Genomic DNA, 19,773 nt, shown 5'->3' with positions numbered 1-19,773 from the left:
TTTGATATTAGATTAAATTTTTATTATGATTATTGATTGAAGTAATTAAATCTGAAAAATAAATTTAGCATCCATATTTTAAAAATTATCCGATTTATAATTGTTTTAAAAATCATACCTTATAACATAAGTATGTAATTAAAAATTAACACCAAATCATTGTCTCATAAATGTAATTTAATGTATAAGGAAAAAAATGTAAAACTAGCCAATATATTATTACCAGTCATAAGGAAGACATTAGATATTTTTGTTTTCAAGAATTAAATAGAAAAAAATACATATAAAAGTATAATTAATTTAGAATTAACATTACGAGAGTACATTTAACATTATAACAACCTTTAAATATCTTTAGTATAATAAATATCTTTAGTAAAATGTTGACCCTAAATAAAACTGGCATATTATAAATTACTTTCTTAAGATTGAAATATATTATTGCATATAATATTTAATATACATTTTAACATAAAAAAAATTTATTCTTTCTATGTAACTAATTTTAAGACCAGGAATTACAGCTTAAAATTATTTCACTAATAATTTTTATATAATACGATTGTTTAGTTTATAATAGGTAGTTATACTTGAGTTATTTTTTTAAAAAATGAGGATTTAAACTTGTTTACTTATCTAAAAATATTTATTTTTAAAACATTTTTAAACCTCTCATATTACAATATGTATATATAAATATAAAAAAACAAACGGAAAATGTATTCAAGGAACATTTAAGTTATGAATATTTTTATTATAGTAGGTCAAGTTTTTTTAAATATTGTAACAATTCATACATTTTTCCATGAAAATGTGCATCATCGTTGATTTCATCAACGCAAACGTCATTTAAGATGTTTTAAAATAATCATTGAATTAATAAAAACTTGTTAGTAAGAGTAGAATAATTCAATTTATAATAAATACTCGAAAAATTGTGTTAATTATATAATACTTTTATTGACCCAAATGTCTATACTTATATTATAATGGTATATGGATCATAAATTTGAATAATTTACCTTGTTAACGTTTTCTTATTTGATTTTAATATCCGAACAAACAGTAATCAAACGCAATTTTGTAATTCAAATGAGGTATCAAAATAATTTTATATCAGACTTAGTAGCAGCCAAAAACAACTCTTACTCTTAAGATCTTTTAAGACAGAGTATGATTTTTGTATTTTTGATACCTGCATTCAATGGCCATGTTTACTAAAATTCAGCGAAATATAACAAGTTATAAGTCTTTGGATTTAGGAAGTTGACCAAATTGTACAAGTTCACCCAAATCATTCACTTTGTAATAATTGCTCAGTATTGGATGGAATCCAAACATATAAAGTATTTGTTTCCCGATCAATTATTTCTTGACGGCCATTAAATTGTTCAAAATTAGTTGATTCATCGTCATGACCATTATCTTGAGCTCGTAAATTGAGATTAAGAGGTGCACTAACTTCATCTGCTGTTAATATTTGATTCGAATCATGAGAGAAATTTTCATGGAATTTAACATCTCCATCAGATTCTGCTGTTATTTTATCTTTATTCACTTCCAATTTAGTTAGATGGATACTCATGTCAGAAGATGTAACAATCCCACTCACTTGACCAGCATAACTATTAATTTGAACAGAGTTTACAACATCTTTCCTATGTACTACAGTATGTCGACGCATGTCGGAACGTACTCTGAATGCTTTACCACAAGTCTCACATTTATATGGTTTTTCACCTAATATAAAATATAAAATAAAAATTATGTATTATGAACTTAAACTATTAAATTATAGTAAATACTAATTGTATGTTCTAGGGCATTCGAGTTTTTAAATAACGCTCTAGTTTTTTTTTTAAATTTTAATAATTTTTCAATATCCTTAAAAATCAAAAGTCAACATTCTAATTTGCACATGAGAAACACAATAGGGCAGGTAAAAAATGTTTGAACTTATTATAATGAGAAATAAAAAAGAAATGGGGTATCATTGCTTTAAAATATATAAATATTTATTGTTTCACATTTTATAATTATTAGATTTGTAGAGAAATTATTGAAAAAGTATAGTATGCAAGAACATACAAAATGTATACAACAGTTGTCTATGAATTATCATAAGAAATTTAATACACACCTGTGTGAATTCGACGATGGTTTTGCAAATATGATGACGCACGAAAAGTTTTTTTACAAAATTCACAAACATAATTCTTTTCACCTGTATGTATTCGACGATGCACAATCAAAGAGTATTTACGAGCAAAGTCTTTACCACAAAATTCACATTGAAATTGTTTAGATTCAGAGTGCAATGAAGCAATATGGTACTTAAGGTCACCCCACTGTCGAAAATTTCGTCCACACCATTCACATTCAAATGGCTTATCTCCGGTGTGTAGCCGATTATGTACCTAGAAATATAAATAACAATCCAAAAATTTCAAAAAAGTATTTAAAATGTCATTATATGAATTAAATAATTATAAATACCTTAAGAGCACTGCTGGAGAAAAAACTTTTGGGACATAGTTTACAGCTATGTGGTCTTTTACCGGAATGTGATCTTAAATGATATAGTAGAGAATTACGATGGTTGAACTTTCTTTTACATTGAGTGCATACAAGATTCTTTGATATATTTTTTTTCATTATTTGTTCCAATTCATCGGTATCATCTTCCCAAGTGTGTTCCGCTCGACTGTTTTCACCATTATCATCGTTTCCATTTAACAAACAATTATTTTCTTCTTTTGGTTTAATCATAGGACCTTCGTGATTTGTAATACTTTCACCATTGTACTCCCAACTAAAACAAATTTAAGAGTTTATGTAGAAATTGTATTTATAATTATTAATTGTATTACATTTGGTCTTGTATTGGTTGCTTTTCATCAGTTTCTGATTCAGTATCAGCTACACCAGGTACCATATGACGAATGCCTTCCATTAGATCTTCTGGATCAGAAAACTCTTCCAAACAGTCCTGTTTAACAGTAACAACAGTTGCAGGTTGTGGGTGTACAGAAGCCATATGAATTTCCAATGCTTTTAAACGTCGAAAATTTCTACCACAAAGATGACATGAAGGAAATGGCTGCTGAAGTTGCGCAGCCAATATAGACCCATCAGATGAAAATATGCAATGTTTATTATCTTCCATGCTCTCCTCTTCTGTTAACTAAAAATGTATATAACTGTTATATTATTATCATTTTGGTTTTATTATAATAATATTTTCATACTGTAGGTCGTTTTTGAAGCAAAAACTGTTTGAAATTAAGTGATTAAACATTATATTTTTATTTTCTATATGCCAATTACCAATTTTATATTGATCTTTTTAAATTCTTTGACTTGGTGAATTCACTCCAATATTAAAGATAACAACACAGGATTGTTTCTGCTAAATGTACATTTATTATGTTGCATGTAGGGACAGAGAGAAATAAAATATACATTTGTAATTAATGAGTTTTTGCTTCAAGCCGACTAGGTTTATATATACAAATAAATATATGACCTTACTCTATAACTCTGAAGTGGAGGAAGATCATGAAGTTCTGGTTGGTCTTCAATGGTTTCTTCAATATATTGATTTTCATTATTATCTGTTGATTCTTGAACATTGTGATTTTGATAATTTACATGATGTGGTGAAGTACCAGAGTCTGTGGTAACAACAATTACTTTACTTTGCTGTGGTTCATAATGACATTTTAGATGTTCAAAAAACTTTATTTGATGTGTAAAATGTTTATCACATATTTCGCATAAGAATGGCATTCGGCCACTAACTTTTAGTTTAGGAGCATGTACTAGTTTATGTGCCTACAAATATAGTTTGGTTACATATATGTATATATTTATTTGACTTAGTAGTAATAAGAAAAAAAATCAATTACAGTAACTGCAGATTGAGAATTAAATTGTTCGCCGCATTGTTTACATTTGTAACACTTTGAATGAATACTTCTCATTGGAGCCGGGGTGGATTCTCTTTTGCGAAAACGTTTTTTGTGTGGTAAATTATTTTGTATTTCTGCATGGTAATCAGATTCTGAAGCTTCAACTTCTATTAAATTTTCAGGACTAATAATCTGTATAAAAGACATTTAAATAAATACATTTAAATGTAAAATATATTTATGTATAATACTTGTTGATTATTGATATGACTTGAAGTTTGTGTTGAATGTTTACTATTCGTGTTTAAATCAAAATCAGTACTGTATAGATAGCTGGTCATAAGATGAGTGTCGTGATGGCCACCATCAACAAGAGATTTGTTTTGTTGGGCAAGCTCAGCAGCTAGTTCATTGGCTAATCGGTGGTCATCTTCAGTGAGAGTTGTAGATCCATCACCAGATAAAATATCATTTGTATCATAATACCCAGTTGTATGATGGGACAATTCTCCATTCTCATCTTAAATTATATAATATATAATTTAACATATTATGTTAAGCAGTGGCGTAGCGAACTTTAAATCATATGGAAGCAAACAAATTATTTATGACCTACCCCACCCAACTCCAACTGATGTATACGATACTCATATGCTCAAATAGGGGGTTGGGGTAGCACCCAAAATAAAGTTCAAAGACTGACCGTGTGTATGGGCTTTATGAGGTTATGACCCACCACCACCCCCCAGAAACCAAAAGCAATTGCTTCTGAAAAACATGATTCGCTACGCCACTGATGTTAAGTACTTTAGATGTTATCTTATTAAGTTGATACTTACCGATACGGAATTCTTCAGGCAAATTATGTTGGTCACTAACAAGTTGTTTACTATTTTCTTCAGATACATGTTGATGGCCATGTTCAGTGATATACTGATCTGCAGTTTCTAAAAATTCTCTCGATCTTTCATCCAATATATCATTATCCATAATTGGTATCTAATATGATAACAGTCACCTATTAAACATAAAACAAAGATAATGACATTTTTATAAACAGGTTTATTTATAACAAAATATATTTAATAGCACATTTTTGAACAAATAAAACTTTTAAAAAAAAGTTAATATTATTACTAATAGTCATTGAAATTCATTAATAATATTTAAAAACTACTTTCGTTACATTTGAAATTTGAATTGTTTTGGTTGATGTATCGTATTTAAATTAAGGTTTCACATAAAATAATTTACAAAAAATATGGTAGGTACCTACATACATTAAAATTATTAAATGTAGTCCAAAGTAATCAATTTGTGGAGTTTCAATAAATATAAGATAATAATTGATTTTAGTTTATAGGTCTATGATTTTAGGGTTACAAGTTTAGTATATGATTAGACAAAAGAAGTTATCAAGGTATTTGTAAACCAACAATATCAAAATCTATTTGAATAAACAAATATATTTAGGTAATGGAAATTATTTTGATTACATTGAGAATGGTTTTAACTTAATGTTATTGAAAATTAATTATCAGTTATAACAAAAGTGACTAATAAACAGTGTAAAATTATTGAAATATCATCAAAATTCATTTATGTGCCACAAGCATACACGAATAAAATATTGTTGTCAACATAATTTCATTACAATCACAGTACTTGCTACATTCCTTCAAACTAGTTCCATATGTTGTTCATGTTTGAAATATGCATGTATCTATCACTTGTGTCTTAGTGAATATTAAGTTAGGCTATCACTTGTAGTGTACATTTTTTTTTACAACTCAGGTACATAAAATATAACACATAATGTCTACCGGCGTATTCACCACCAACCAATTAAAGGGACAATCTGTCGCAGAGTCCAAATTGTTGGGCCACTCTCACATACACAGGTTCACAAAGGATGAGTGCAAACATCGCATACATTTTTTGAAAGTACCTGTGCATCTTGGCATTATTATTATGGTGCAAATGAACAGATGAGAAAAATGCGACCGAATGATTTTACTCACCAACAGCAGCGGTAACGCGACAAACCGAAAACAGTGGTCCGGGGACGGACACTTATTGGTCGTCTGATGTCTGTACCACCGTCGCACCACATCTTTCCACCCAAACGTGCGGCGGCGATTCAATATCTGCAAGCTGTTGAGCACGGCATTCCGACATCACGTGTGTCAGTATTGGTAATGGTAGATTGGTAATTGCGGGTTTGCAACGATCGGAGGAAATGATGGACGGTTGACAAAAACCGTTCGGAACTTTAAGACAAGCGAATGTCGTGCAGGTGTTCGGGACGAGTGCGCACAACGCCGGATTGAAGATTAAGTGTATAACGGGTAGATAATAATAAAATAATTATAATAAAATTATGTAATTAATTATTATACTGATTAGCGACGAAAAATATATGACAGCAACGCAAGAACCGTCTTCGAGAACGTTGAAGAGAATTCAATTTGATTTGGTCGCGTCGAAGGGGTCTACTGGTGGCATTTTTACGGTATAACTGTAATCTATATAAGAGATTAAAGATTTAAGTGTTTAAGAGAAAAACATTTATTGCATATTATATATATGAATATAAATATATAATATGTTTGTATTATATGTATTCTGTATATTGAAACGACACACGTAGATATCAAATTATTAACTAAATACTAATATAAGTATCTAGTAGTAAGTAGTATTGTAAAATGTAAATACTAAATATTGTAATATGGAAGATCGTAGGTGATATATACATAATAAAAAATAAAAATAATTATTAAAGCATACTATCGTTGGTGGTCAAGAAGGGGTTCTAATGGTTGATTGTCAGGAGGGGGGGAGCACACGCGCTACTAAAGACATCTAGCGTACAAATTGCAACGGACGACGCGGACCGATTTATTTTTCCCGACGAAATGCGAATGACGATATTATACATAATAGGATAAATGTATAATATCACGATTGATAAACGAGACTACGAGAGCTGCCGCGATCCGTGTCAATTCTTCCGAGAGTCGAGACACGTCTAGACAATACAAGAGATTTATAAACCGGGCATCGCGATGACGACGAAGCTTTTTAGACTTACCGCGCCCGTCCGCTGTATTAACGTATAAACTTTGCTGTCAGTCAGTGAAACTCCGGTGCGCTGCTGTATATTTTTCTCAACTAATCCCCGCGTCCGAGATGCGACACGGCGCGGACACCTGTTGCTAATTTTCTGTTGCGAATTTCGGCCATTTAGACTTCTCGTATCGTCGCCTCGTAATAATATGGCTACGATGGACAGCATACTAGTCGGTACGTACGTTAGTTGGTTTACTCAAGCCCGGATTAATGGGGGTACCGGGGCTCATTGATTTTAGGGGACCATTTTTATCCCCAAAATATTTATTTTTTAATGCGTACAAAAAAATTAAAAAATTTTAGTAGATAGTAATTATAAAATATAAATAATCTTAATTTTATATCATGAAAAATGACTAAATTATAATAAATATAAAATTGATATTCTATGATGAAGTTTATAAACTTGGAGTTGTGAACTACATCGTACATATAGATGATAATCTTTATTATCTATGATTGATGATTGTATGTTGTAAAATAGTACAAAAATATACAATTGTATACATAGAAAAGCATTAACAGTCGTAAAAATGTAGGGATACAATTTTTGAAGTTAAATTTGAAAATGGGCCCACTGGCCACTAAGTGCTTGGTGTCCCGGGGCTCAATTAATCCTTACTCCAGGCTTGGGTTTAATCAACCATTTTGCAAGAAATGTGTCACAGTCTTAATTTGTCGGTTCCCCAATCTTAATGTTGCTCCTGCTCTCGGAGTATTTTTATGTCTACATAGAGGCTTACACATCAGGAGACCATTTTCTTCTCTTTTTCTCTTTTATTATTATATATCACTGTTTTCTAAAGTAATTTTATAATTTTTATTAATTGGTTATAAGCAGTGCTCAATTAAGGGGGACTTAGGGGGACGGAGTAACCCAACTAATTTTTCAGAAATGTAAGTGTACCCCTATTATTGTTTTAAGGGGAACGCACGGCACTTTATCGTTCTGCATTTTTACCAAAATACCATCAAGAAATTCGTTAATTTATACCGATACACAAAAATAATTACACCGTTATCTTTTAGTTTATACCGGTATACAAATCTGTGTATACCGGTATAACAAGAAATGTTTAGCCTTTTAGGTACAAAATAATAAACAATGTATTTAGTAATTAAAGAACTATAAATATTATCATAATATTACATGATAAAAGTTGTGATAAGTTGTGACATGCAAAAGAAAATTAGGTGATTACGCATTTATACCGGTACAACTGTTTTGACCCAGCTCGTGAGGTGGGTCGGAAAAATTATACCGGTATAACAAATATTTTAAACCAGATTGCAAACAAATTTCTTTATTTTATACCGGTATTTATTTTGAGGGGAAATTCATACCGGTATGGACCAACGAATTTCTGGGGTCTTAATTTTTTTATTGATTATTTCATAACCATGGATATACAAATTATAATATCTATGTAATATATTAAAAAGTATTTTTTATTTTTTTTTATTCATTGTTTATAAACAGTTTTTATATGATTTAAAGATGGGTATTTGGGGGTGTGGGTGTAGCTTAATAACGTTTAACAAGTGATGGGTACGCTCTGTTTTTAAAAAGTAAACAGAGTCCCCTACTGTAATTTTGCCTAGTCGAGCACTGTATATAAGTTAGTTGGTTAAATGTTTTGTATTTTAGAGAAATATGATACATTAAAGATAATTTGTTCTCTATATCCGTGGATATAGTTTGGTCACAATAGAACCTACAAATATTAATATATTTGTAATTATTAATTGTTCATGTAGTTTTGTTTATTGTTTAAATAGAACAATTCGAAAAATACAGAGAAAAATGTATTACTATTGATAAATCATTATTACATAAGTTTATTGCAACATGTTAGTGGTGGATTAGTGGCACAACCAAGGGAGGGTTCTCCAGATAGAGACCCCCTTGGGCCATACCCATACCACTGTTGCAGATACAGTTTAAGGTATTCTATCTTAAATCATGGTACAAATATAATTTTATATAAATTATTAGAATATTTAGGTGTTGAGCTTAATAGATTAAGAAGCTAAAAATATTTGACTGCCTATTTCTTTAAAGATAAATAGGTAAGAATATTTTAATTTATACTGTCTTCTGAGTACGTGTTATGTGTGTTATTAATTGTCTATGTTTTAGAGTCAACTAATTTATATGTGGTATTTTGTCATTTATTAAAAATTGTAATATTGACTTACAAACATTGATGTTATTCAATAAATATTGAAATTATGAAGTGATAATTAATTTAGATTCTGTAAGATTTGTGAATAGTATACTTAATGAATTCTGTCTTATTATTTGATGATTTATAACATATAGGCGTGTTTTATATAATACCTACTCTTTATTTTAATGTTATCTTGTTAGTGTGTGGATTTGTTTGTCTAGTTCAATATTATATAGTTAGTTACAAATTAACATTTCTGCTTTATCATATAGATGAACGTGAAGATGTTCAGAAGAAAACATTTACCAAGTGGATAAATTCACAACTATCAAAAGTGAGTTAATATATTTTTTTTGATAAATCTTTTAAAAAATATTTTCATTAAAAAATATATATTGTTATAGGAAAATCACGAAGTCATATCTGACTTATTTTTGGATCTACAAAATGGTACTAAATTACTTTATTTGTTAGAAATTCTAACTGGCATTCAAATTGTAAGTACTTGTGTGATGGATGTTTATTTAATTTTCTATTTGATGTATTTTTTTTTTTTGTAGAAACCTGAAAAAGGATGTATGAGAGTTCACCATCTGAATAATGTAAATAAAGCATTACAAATATTGGAACAAAATAATGTAAGTATTACAAAAAAACATTTTTCCTATTAATGAATAAAACGTTTTTTTGTTTTAACATTTTTTGTGGCTATGAATTGATACCATTATTATATTAATTTTTAGGTAAAATTGGTGAATATTAGTAGTAATGATATAGTTGATGGTAGTCCAAAACTGATTTTAGGATTGGTATGGAGTATTATATTGCATTGGCAGGTAAATTAAACATTTATTATTTGTATTACGTATAATTATTAAATAATAGTAAATTCTGTTAAATAAACCTATAAAATATGGTTTAAACTTTAAATAATCACTTATTGATAGTTTGTATGTAAATGATTAGGTTGATTGTCATTTGAAGGAATTAATGTCTGAATCACAGCAAACAAATTTAGAAAAGACACTGTTGGCATGGTGTCGTAAAAATACTGAAGTTAGTACCTATATTAATTTAATATTTTATTCCAGGATATAATTTTAAATCTTATGATGACTTTCAGGGTTATGATGTTGACATTAAAAATTTTACTACAAGTTGGTCAGATGGGTTAGCATTCAGTGCATTAATACATAAATTCAGATCTGATCTTTTGGATTATGATTCTGTTTTAAAACAACATCCGAATGCTAGACTTGAAAATATATTTTCTGCTGCTCATCAGAATTTAAATATTGAACGTTTATTAGATCCTGAAGGTATTTTATATATTATTAAATATTTTATTAATTTATATTAAGTTTTATCTTTTTGTTTCATTTATTTAGATGTTAATACATCCATACCAGACAAAAAATCTATTATGATGTACGTAATGTGCTTGTTTCAAAGATTATCTCAATATTCATATGAAATGGGAGCTTCAAAGTCTGATGTACAAGTAAGGAGCAAAATAAAAATTTATTCTAATACTTTCTTAATGATTAAAAAAATATTTATTTAGTATGAAGATAAATTTAAAAAGTCTGATGAAAGGCCATTGAGTATGTTAACAAATATTTCGGTTGAACTTGGTGGTTATCAAACTGCATTAGAAGAAGTTTTAACATGGTTACTAGAAGCTGAAGATCGTTTACACCAGTCAGAAAAAATACCCGAAGAACTGGAGGGTGTTAGGGAAATATTTCACATGCATGAAGTAAATTAATTTATTGTTAATGCATAAAAGATAAAATTTATTAATTATTAATTTTTTCTTCAAGAATTTTCTTATTGAGTTGTCTCATCATCAAGAAGGAGTTGGTTCTATAATAGAAGAAGGGGCTAGAATGTTAGCTGATGGTGGTTTAACTGAAGAAGAAGAACAAGAAGTTCGTATTCAAATGAAATTGTTAAATTCGCGATGGGAAAAATTAAGAATTACTGCTATGGAAAGACAAACCAAGTAAGTGAATTATATTTTTATTTAAATAAGGTTATTATTTATTTATTTCACTGTTACCAAATTAGAATACACGAATCTTTAATGGGGATCCAGCAAAAACAATTAGATGAGTTACGTTTGTGGTTAACACAAACTGAAGATCGTATATCACATTTGTCACAATCTGCAAAAATGAATGTTGACTGCTTACGTTCACAGCTTGAAGAACACTCTGCACTTAGAGCCGATTTAAGGAAACAGCAGCTATCAGTTGATTCATTATCTAATCTTGTGGTGGTTATAGATGAAAATACATTCCCTGATTCTGGTAAGTATTTTTGAGCTATTTGTTATTATTATTTTTTGTCTATATTTATTTAAATATTCAGTATTCTATCTGAGATTCTACTAGACTTCTTACTAGACTACTCAATTCTTCTTTATCTTCCATTATTTTGTTAACTTTTAAATTCTAATTATATTTTTGACTAGAGGCTAAAATATAATTTTTTTCGTACTACACACTATATTAAATTTGGAGTTACTGTGGGGAGCTTTGCCCCAACCCCCTCCAAAAAAAAAGTAAATTACCATACACATAAACATAAAGTAGTCAATTTCTATTTTTCTTTATCTACAGAGTACAGACTACATCACAATAAAACAATTTATGTCAGTATATTGGTACGATTATTAATTATTATACATAATTGTACAGTATATGCACTGAACTATATTATATAGACAGTAATTGCGAAATAAAAATCCTCCCAAAAAATCACCGATTCTAGGAAAAATGATCCCCCCCAGAGTAAAATATTACTCAATCACATGAAATGTATTAATCAAATGTTTTTTAAAAGATAATTAGTGTAATTACCACATTATTAATATTTCATTACAAATATACACAAGGTTTAGTAATACTTATGATTAGAAAAATTAATATAAAGTAAATCATTTTTAAACATTAACAATAATATTATTTTGTATTATATCACAATCTGAAATATTTTTATTTTTATTTTATAATATTTTAAATATTGTAACTATAAGTATAACTTGTAAGAATGACTCCTGATAATAACAATAATTATTATTAATATTTAAAATTCCTATCTATATAATTTCCCAGTGTAACATCAAATCATTTTTCAATTAATAAAGAAAATACTGTAAAATAAGTTACTAGTTATTATAGGCCATTACACACTTTTTAATTTCATATTCCATACTTAGTATTTCGTACTACACACAATTTTAGTCACCGTGTTTTTCCTCTTACTTACAGTTTTATAAAACAAAATTCTTTGAGTATTCTTGTTTATTACCAGATTTATTGCTTACTATTTATTTAGTAATACATTTATCATAATTATTAATTAAGAATACACAGGCACTACTTAGAGAATGGATCCGGAATAGAAAATTGAAAAAAAAATTATTAATGTCAGAGTAATGACATATATTTACGTCTTGTTTTTATGTCCAATTTTTAGCAATGATATATAAAATATAAATACGTCCTTAACCAGTGTTGTTACAGTACATTCCTACTGTGCAGTTTCTAGGGGCGTCACGGGAATTGGCGAGGGGAGCTGTGTCAAAGAACCAGAAAACTAAAAGAAATATAAATTTATTGATGATAGCAAATAGCAATTATGGAAACCATAACAAAACATACACAATTTTTTTGTGTATGATTAACAACTTAATAGGAAATTTACATTCATGTAACAATTACTAATTTGGGAGCCCTCAAAATATTGTAAAGACCTTGGTGACCTTGGCTCCCTTGGGATGAAAAAGTTTCAACACATCTGGTATATAGTAATAATTATGTCTGTTTATAAGATAAAACCTTATAAAATAAAGAAAAGCATTAGTGGTAAAAACTTTTATATTATACTTCATTACTTCTAAAAATGTTAATAACCTATAAACATACTTATTTTAGGAATGAAATAATATAAATAATTTACTGCAAAAATTCTAGGATAAATTTTATCTTTTATTTTGTTTAAATATATTATTTTATAGTACATGTTCAGATGGAAGATGAGTTATCTGCATTGGGCGAACGTTGGGCTCATATTTGTAAATGGGCTGAAGAATATGGTGTTAAGTTACAGACATTATTAATGAAGAGTAGTCGTATTACGGAACAACTATCATGGTTACAATCGTGGTTTGATTCAAAAGAAATAAATCTTAAACATATGGAATCTAAACACGTTACGGAAGTCGCAGAGATTTTAGATAGAATCAAACAGTTACAAGTAAAATATTTTACTATCTATAATTAAGAAGTTTATTGAAATAATTAATAATGTGTTAATTATTATAGACTTTACGTCACCAAATGTCAAGTCAACAAAAAAATATTATTCATCTTCAAACTAAAATCCAGAGTTTGGAAGAAGAATTTTTGTATACAGAAGATTGTCCTTATTCAGAAAAAATAGAAACTCTACAAGACAGATGTGATGCTTTAGTACAAATTATTGAAATACAAGCTCAAAGAGTATGTTTATTTAATTATCACAATAAACTCCCAGGTAGAAATATTGGGATTCAGCTAGTGTCAGTTATTAAATTCATTGGTCCTGGACTGGTGCTAGACACCATTCCAACACCAAAAAATGAATACAGATTGACTATTGAAAGTGTCAAGGTAGAACACCAGTTTATTTGGGTCCAAATGGTCAAAATTGTGAAAAAATCTAAAAAAATTTCACCTGTGAATAGTGCTGCATAGTGCTACATAAGTACAGTAAAATCTCCAAATAACTGACTACATTTCGGGTACTGAGATGGTCTGCTATTTAGATTTGAAACCTAACCGACACTAAAACACTATTTGAAACCATTGATCCAGATTTATTCATGGGATACTCTCCAAACATAAAATTACTGTGAAGAATTTCAACCCGAGCTACCAGTATTGCCTGTCCTATTTCTCCGCTAAAAATTTAAAATCATAATAATATATTATAGTAAATTATACAACAAAAATATTACATTTGATTTTCGGATGAATATTTTTAATGTTTGGATTATGAATTTGTTTAAAAATTATAAGATAAATGAATATCTTATTTTAGGATTTAATAATAGAGAAGTTTTTAAGTTATTGAAAATTGAGTTTTATAATTACCAAAAGACATTTAAAAATAATTTCTGTATATTAATTAAATATTATTAATAACTTTACTTAAACTATTTTTGTATTTAAATTTTAGATATTAGATGCTGGTTTTGAATTTGATTTAATATGCAATTCAAATTCAGAAAAACCAGATGAAAAACTTTTGGAAGACAATTCATTTGATGGTAGTTTAAATATGTCTGATGTTGAGGTATATATTTTTTTTAAATATTTTTATTCTTTTTGTGTTTTTTATTTATCTTAACTGCATATTTATTATTTAATGTAACATGATATAATCTATTTTTAAGGAACTTGGTTGGAAGCGTAGAAGGAAGGGTGGATCATTTCAAGAAGATGAATATGATAATGCTACATCAAATTTGAGTAATTGGTTAACAAGAACTCAAAAATTGCTTGATGAGCCTTTAGAAGTAGAAGAGCAAGCGGCTTTATATGAAGATATAATGTCTGAAATTGATAATCAAAAATCTCAGTTAGATTTTGCTAGTAAATTTATTACAAACAACGAAAGTAATGTTAATTTAATTTTAATTAGTAAAATTATTAATTAAAATAACTTGATAAATAATTATTTTGATTTTCCCTTAGGTAACAATACTCCATTTCACAAAGTAGATCACTATAATACATTATGTACAGAATTTAGTGATTTGGAAACTTCTTTGGTGGTATTCAAAAATAAAATAAAATATAACCTTGAAAAAAAACACACATCAAAAGAAATGAATAATTTAAAATTAATATTTGATGGATATGCTAAATGGCTGGATAGTGGAAATTGTACATTTGAACAAATAAAGGTTAGTGAAAGCATTAAAATGTAACTATAATTATTAATAACATATATAATTAAATAACACTATTTTAGGTAAAATTAAAATCATTAAAATCTCTTGAAGAGCGTATTACTAAACTACATACACATAGTAAACTGTTGGATTCTAATGACCCCATAAGAAATGAGGTTGAAAAATATGTATCTAGTTGGAATTCTTTGAATGAAAAGTAAGTAAAATAAATTCAGAAAAACACTTCACATTTTACAATAATTTTTTATTTTAGATTTTCTACTTATGAAATACAAGCAAAGTTATCACAAGAAACCAATTCTAACATAAAATTTAAAGAATCTAAAGAAGAGCTTACTGGCTGGATTAATAAACTGGAAGGTGTATTATTAGGCGAACCAGTTTTAATGAATTATTCAAAAGTTTTGACAAATCAATTAGAACAATTAAAAGAAATGCAAAAGTCAGTAAATGACCGTCGTGATACTTTAGAAATGGTAAATACACTTGGACAAGATATTTTAGAAAAGTTAAATAGTGAAATAGCCGCAGAACGGTTAACTGAAGACCTTCAAGATTTAAATACAAGATGGAGTGATATTCCAGTACTGTTAGATGAACGAATTTTGAAGTTGCAAAAAGGTATTTATTATTTAGCATTTTTTAATAAATCTGTTTTCATTAATTACTTATTAAACTGTGTTTATTTTTAGATTTATTTTTAGTCCTAGAATTAGAATCTAATTTCAGGACATTAGAAGATTTGATGGAACAAAGTGAAGATCTGTTCAATTATTATAATTCTCAAAGTGATCAACCAGATTTAAAAATGATAAATGTATGAAAATAAAATGTCTTAAAACACTTTTAATTAATATTTTATAAATAAATAATTTGTTTACAGGATGTCTGCGATTCTGTATCTCAATTATATGAGAAACTGCATGGTGATATGATAAATATATTTGAGTCATCAGTGGATACAAAATTTAAGATTGATATGAATCAGAAATTAGAATCTATTAAAGAAAAGTTAAATACAATTGTGAAATTTAAAGAAGATATTGCTATTGAAGGATTAAAAACCATAGAAAAAGTAATTTAATACAGATATAATATTATTTACCATTTGCGTATTTGAATTTGTCTTGATTTTTAAAATTATAAATTATTATCAAACATTAATTACTATTATTACTTCAGGATTTTACTGATATAAAAAAGTGTGTATCTGAAGTGGAAAAATGTCATTCATATCGAGAGAAGGATCCTGTAGGTTCAGCTGGTGAACTTATAAAATTAAAGAATAAATACCACACTCTGCATGACAAACTTTTGGAAAAAAAACCAAAATTAGAAAAACTTGGTTAGTGTTAGTGTTAAATAAAGAAATTTATTGATTTAATCACTTAATACTTATCTTATGTAGAACTCAGTGAAGACGATAATGTTAAAATGTTAGTTTTAAAGTGGAGTAAAGTTTTTGATGGTGTGCAACAAATAAGAAATCGTCTGCAACAAGATGTACAACTTCACTCTGAGTTTAAAGGTAAGTTATTTATTATTAATGTTTTTTACCTATGGAGTCTTAATCTTTGGTTTTCAACCTTCACCACTAAAATTGAAACCTGTTTCCAAAAATTTAAAAATAAGACTTTAAAGTTAATTTTTATGTGAATAACAACTGGGAGCTTATATCATTAATTTTATAAGGTATACCTTGTTTTTTAAATAAAAACGTTGTATCTAATACAAGAAAAAATCATATTTATTATTACAAATTAGAGGTATAGTTATCAACATGGAAGTTCCTTATAAGTTAATGTTATTATAAAAAAGTATTTTTAAATCAACCAAATATATAGAAATATCCATACAAACATTACCCAGGACTTTTGTTCACGGCTGTTAGATAAATATAACTATTTATAATGTATTAATGTATATAATATAATATAATATAATATGCTAATTATAATATGTGTATGTTTATAGTTTTAATGTCTCAAGAGAATGTATGGCTTGACAAATTAGATAAATGTCTTAAAAAAAGTGTAAAAACTATAGCAACTGATGCAGAAGAAATATCTGAAGAACTTGATGTAAGTATTTATTTACACTTTTTTTTTCAAAAAAATTTAACTAATTTAGTTTAAACTCCTATAATGTGATTTATCTTACTGACTACACAAATTTTCTCTAGTTGTTTTAATGATTCTTGAACAATTTGTGAAGTTAGTTAAATGGATAATAAGAAATATTGATTTATTTAATTTCATAAAAAAAAATAATTTAGAAAGAAATAAGTAAACACAATCATTTTTATTGAATTAATTAATTTTATCAAATTACCAAGCTTTTGAAGAAATTATTTATCATATTTAATGTTTATTTATCTTTTATAGGACTTAGAAAATTGCCTTAGAAATCATCCAGAATCTAGGGTTGATCGATTAAATGAAATTGGTGCAGTTTTATCAGATCACAATGTAATGGCATCTAGTATAAAAGTAGATTTAGCTAAAGTTACATCACGCTGCAAAAAACTTACTACTCAAGTAATTAATTATTTTGTTATTGTTAATTGATAATTGTTATAGTTAAATTTATTATTTATTTATTATCTGGCATTCTTGACAACAGGGACTGCTTCTGTCTGTACTTTTTTCCTCCTTTAAAATTAAAATGTTAAATGTTAAAATGTTTAAATTTAAATGTTAAAAGACTTACAATAAATCAAAATATTATCTTATAATAAACCTTAACCATTTAATCTCAAAATACAAAATATTTTTATTTTTCTTATTTGTATACATTTATGATAGGCAGAAGACAAAGTTAAACGTTTAGAAGAAAGCATTGAACAGACTCAAAAATCTGAAAATTGCATTGCTGAGTTTCAACAATGGCTTGAAACTACTGATCAACAACTTACATCTCGGATTCAAAATGATTTCTCACCACAAGATTTACCTAATGATGTTGAAGTAAGTTAATCTATTAATAAATGAATAGATTTTGCTCTAACCGTTCATATATTTTATATTATTTTAAATATTTATTTACTGGAAATGCCCAGGATTTTAAATATAAGAATCATTGATACTGGATTAAGAATTATTTCAAACTTAAATCCCGTTTTAGTAAATAATTGTTTTGATAATTGATAATAATACATTTTTTTTTTAAATACTTAATAAAACTTTTTGGTAAAATTAATTATTCAACAAAAAATAAAAATATATAATAAATTAACCACTTAATTGTGTATGTTGAATATTGATAAAAAATAAACTTACACAGGGTAAACATTCCATAACAATATTTGAATATTAGAGATGAAAAAACAAAGAATACTGTGAATTACTAAATTACCTGAAGGACATATATGCTCACTATGCTCGCTCATACAGGTTAAATCGAAAACATTCCTTTAGTTGCTATTTTACCACATGGCAAAATCTTTTTGTCCTATAAATCCATACAAGTCTCAAACAATTTAACACAAAAATATTCTTAAACTTGTTGTCCAAAACTCCATTGGCAATGGTACTACAATTGCTTAAAAATATGCAGGGTAAAAGTTTAAAAAAATTTTGTAATCACTATTTTTTTTCAATATACCGGTATTTCATTTTCATTTTTCAATTTTGCGGAAATTACTGTCTACTTGATAAATACTAAAGAGTACTGTAACAACAATTAATAATGAAGAATGGGTTATTAAAGGGATCTTCATACAATTAAGGGGATTGGAAGCAGTGACTTTCTGTCTTTGTCTAACACACATGAACCATAGGAAAAATAGCTATACGCCTGACAAAAAATAAGGTAATTCTAGTTGTTCGATTTAAAAAAAAAATTAAAGATATATAATATATAGATATCAAAATATTGCTACAATTGAAAGTTCTTCAACCAATGCAAAGTAAACTTGTATACCAATTCAAACATCTATACATTTTTTAAACCGAACAACTAGAAGTACCTTAATTTTTGTCAGGTGTATAGCTATTTTTCCTATTCCACATGTGTTAGACAAAGATAGAAAATCACTGCTTCCAATCCCCTTTAGTACAAACTTATTATGATAATTTTATTAGGTATTATGTCAAATTTCGAGCAGACGGCGGCCGACAGGAAGTAGACACTTCCTCCGTTTCTTATCAAATATAAATTATGAATTATTTCTCCAAACTCCAAAATGAACATAGTAACGGTTTTATTAAAAGTAAATAATAAAATATGAACCTTATCGCTCTTGATTCTCGATCTTGATCTTTCCATTGTGGCTTGTAGAATAAAAAATAAATTGTAGATGATAATATGATATTGACGAAATGACGTTTGTTTTTCCACAAGTTAATAAATAATAATACCAATACCGTAATTGCATATTATTCACTATTTAGTTATTATATTGTTTTAATCTTCGTAATTTCTAAAAATCTTTTTATAGTATTATTGTTACTTTATGATGCTGTATGGTTATTTACACTGCTATATGAAATTTATTATAAATTAAGTTTCTTAAAACTTCATAATTGTACATTTATAAACAGAGTAAGTGTATATCAATTACCTATTATTATTAATATCTTAGAAGTTTAATAGG

The 19,773-nt window shown here is 27.5% G+C and overlaps 2 protein-coding genes across 6 annotated transcripts in view; one reads left to right on the top strand and one right to left on the bottom strand.

Annotated features, from left to right (window-relative positions):
- Positions 1-278: 278 nt before the first annotated feature.
- LOC100162632 (zinc finger protein 345) lies at positions 279-6,686 on the bottom strand. Its single transcript, XM_008189325.3, has 9 exons — positions 5,933-6,686; positions 4,751-4,929; positions 4,163-4,431; positions 3,909-4,103; positions 3,532-3,834; positions 2,871-3,184; positions 2,497-2,812; positions 2,141-2,417; positions 279-1,740 (listed from the first exon to the last, which is right to left on the bottom strand). Exons 2-9 carry the CDS (start codon positions 4,899-4,901, stop codon positions 1,295-1,297), a joined length of 2,271 nt encoding a protein of 756 aa, XP_008187547.1. The 5' UTR covers positions 4,902-4,929; positions 5,933-6,686; the 3' UTR covers positions 279-1,294.
- A 161-nt stretch (positions 6,687-6,847) lies between these two features.
- LOC100166731 (dystrophin, isoforms A/C/F/G/H) overlaps positions 6,848-19,773 on the top strand; it is a 62,325-nt gene continuing 49,399 nt past the window's right edge. For 4 of the 5 annotated variants that reach the window (XM_029491770.1, XM_029491771.1, XM_029491769.1 and 1 more), the window contains exons 1-25: positions 6,848-7,217; positions 9,487-9,548; positions 9,619-9,711; positions 9,775-9,852; positions 9,958-10,050; positions 10,181-10,270; positions 10,338-10,533; positions 10,603-10,715; positions 10,779-10,973; positions 11,038-11,219; positions 11,285-11,526; positions 13,239-13,477; positions 13,546-13,722; positions 14,441-14,557; positions 14,658-14,880; positions 14,959-15,170; positions 15,239-15,375; positions 15,433-15,800; positions 15,872-15,996; positions 16,063-16,254; positions 16,362-16,524; positions 16,588-16,707; positions 17,154-17,260; positions 17,564-17,716; positions 17,984-18,145. In XM_029491770.1, coding sequence (XP_029347630.1) covers positions 7,190-7,217; positions 9,487-9,548; positions 9,619-9,711; positions 9,775-9,852; positions 9,958-10,050; positions 10,181-10,270; positions 10,338-10,533; positions 10,603-10,715; positions 10,779-10,973; positions 11,038-11,219; positions 11,285-11,526; positions 13,239-13,477; positions 13,546-13,722; positions 14,441-14,557; positions 14,658-14,880; positions 14,959-15,170; positions 15,239-15,375; positions 15,433-15,800; positions 15,872-15,996; positions 16,063-16,254; positions 16,362-16,524; positions 16,588-16,707; positions 17,154-17,260; positions 17,564-17,716; positions 17,984-18,145 — 3,867 coding nt within the window. In that variant the 5' untranslated portion in view covers positions 6,848-7,189. The remainder of the gene's footprint in view (positions 7,218-9,486; positions 9,549-9,618; positions 9,712-9,774; positions 9,853-9,957; positions 10,051-10,180; positions 10,271-10,337; positions 10,534-10,602; positions 10,716-10,778; positions 10,974-11,037; positions 11,220-11,284; positions 11,527-13,238; positions 13,478-13,545; positions 13,723-14,440; positions 14,558-14,657; positions 14,881-14,958; positions 15,171-15,238; positions 15,376-15,432; positions 15,801-15,871; positions 15,997-16,062; positions 16,255-16,361; positions 16,525-16,587; positions 16,708-17,153; positions 17,261-17,563; positions 17,717-17,983; positions 18,146-19,773) is intronic. The other variant, XM_029491773.1, reaches the window with a different exon arrangement.

This window comes from Acyrthosiphon pisum, chromosome A3 (genome assembly GCF_005508785.2).
Source record: "Acyrthosiphon pisum isolate AL4f chromosome A3, pea_aphid_22Mar2018_4r6ur, whole genome shotgun sequence".
NCBI classification, from domain to species: Eukaryota; Metazoa; Arthropoda; class Insecta; order Hemiptera; family Aphididae; genus Acyrthosiphon; species Acyrthosiphon pisum.
The sequence above is the reverse complement of the archived record's forward strand: the minus strand, read 5'-3'. Positions and strand labels throughout refer to the sequence as shown.

Excerpts from the sequence above, each read along its gene's own strand:
- LOC100162632 (XM_008189325.3), bottom strand. The coding sequence starts at position 4,901 with ATGGATAATGATATATTGGATGAAAGATCGAGAGAATTTTTAGAAACT. Across the intron at positions 4,432-4,750 it reads GCCTGAAGAATTCCGTATCG|ATGAGAATGGAGAATTGTCC; the intron begins GTAAGTATCAAC and ends ATATAATTTAAG. Across the intron at positions 3,835-3,908 it reads ATTCTCAATCTGCAGTTACT|GCACATAAACTAGTACATGC; the intron begins GTAATTGATTTT and ends CTATATTTGTAG.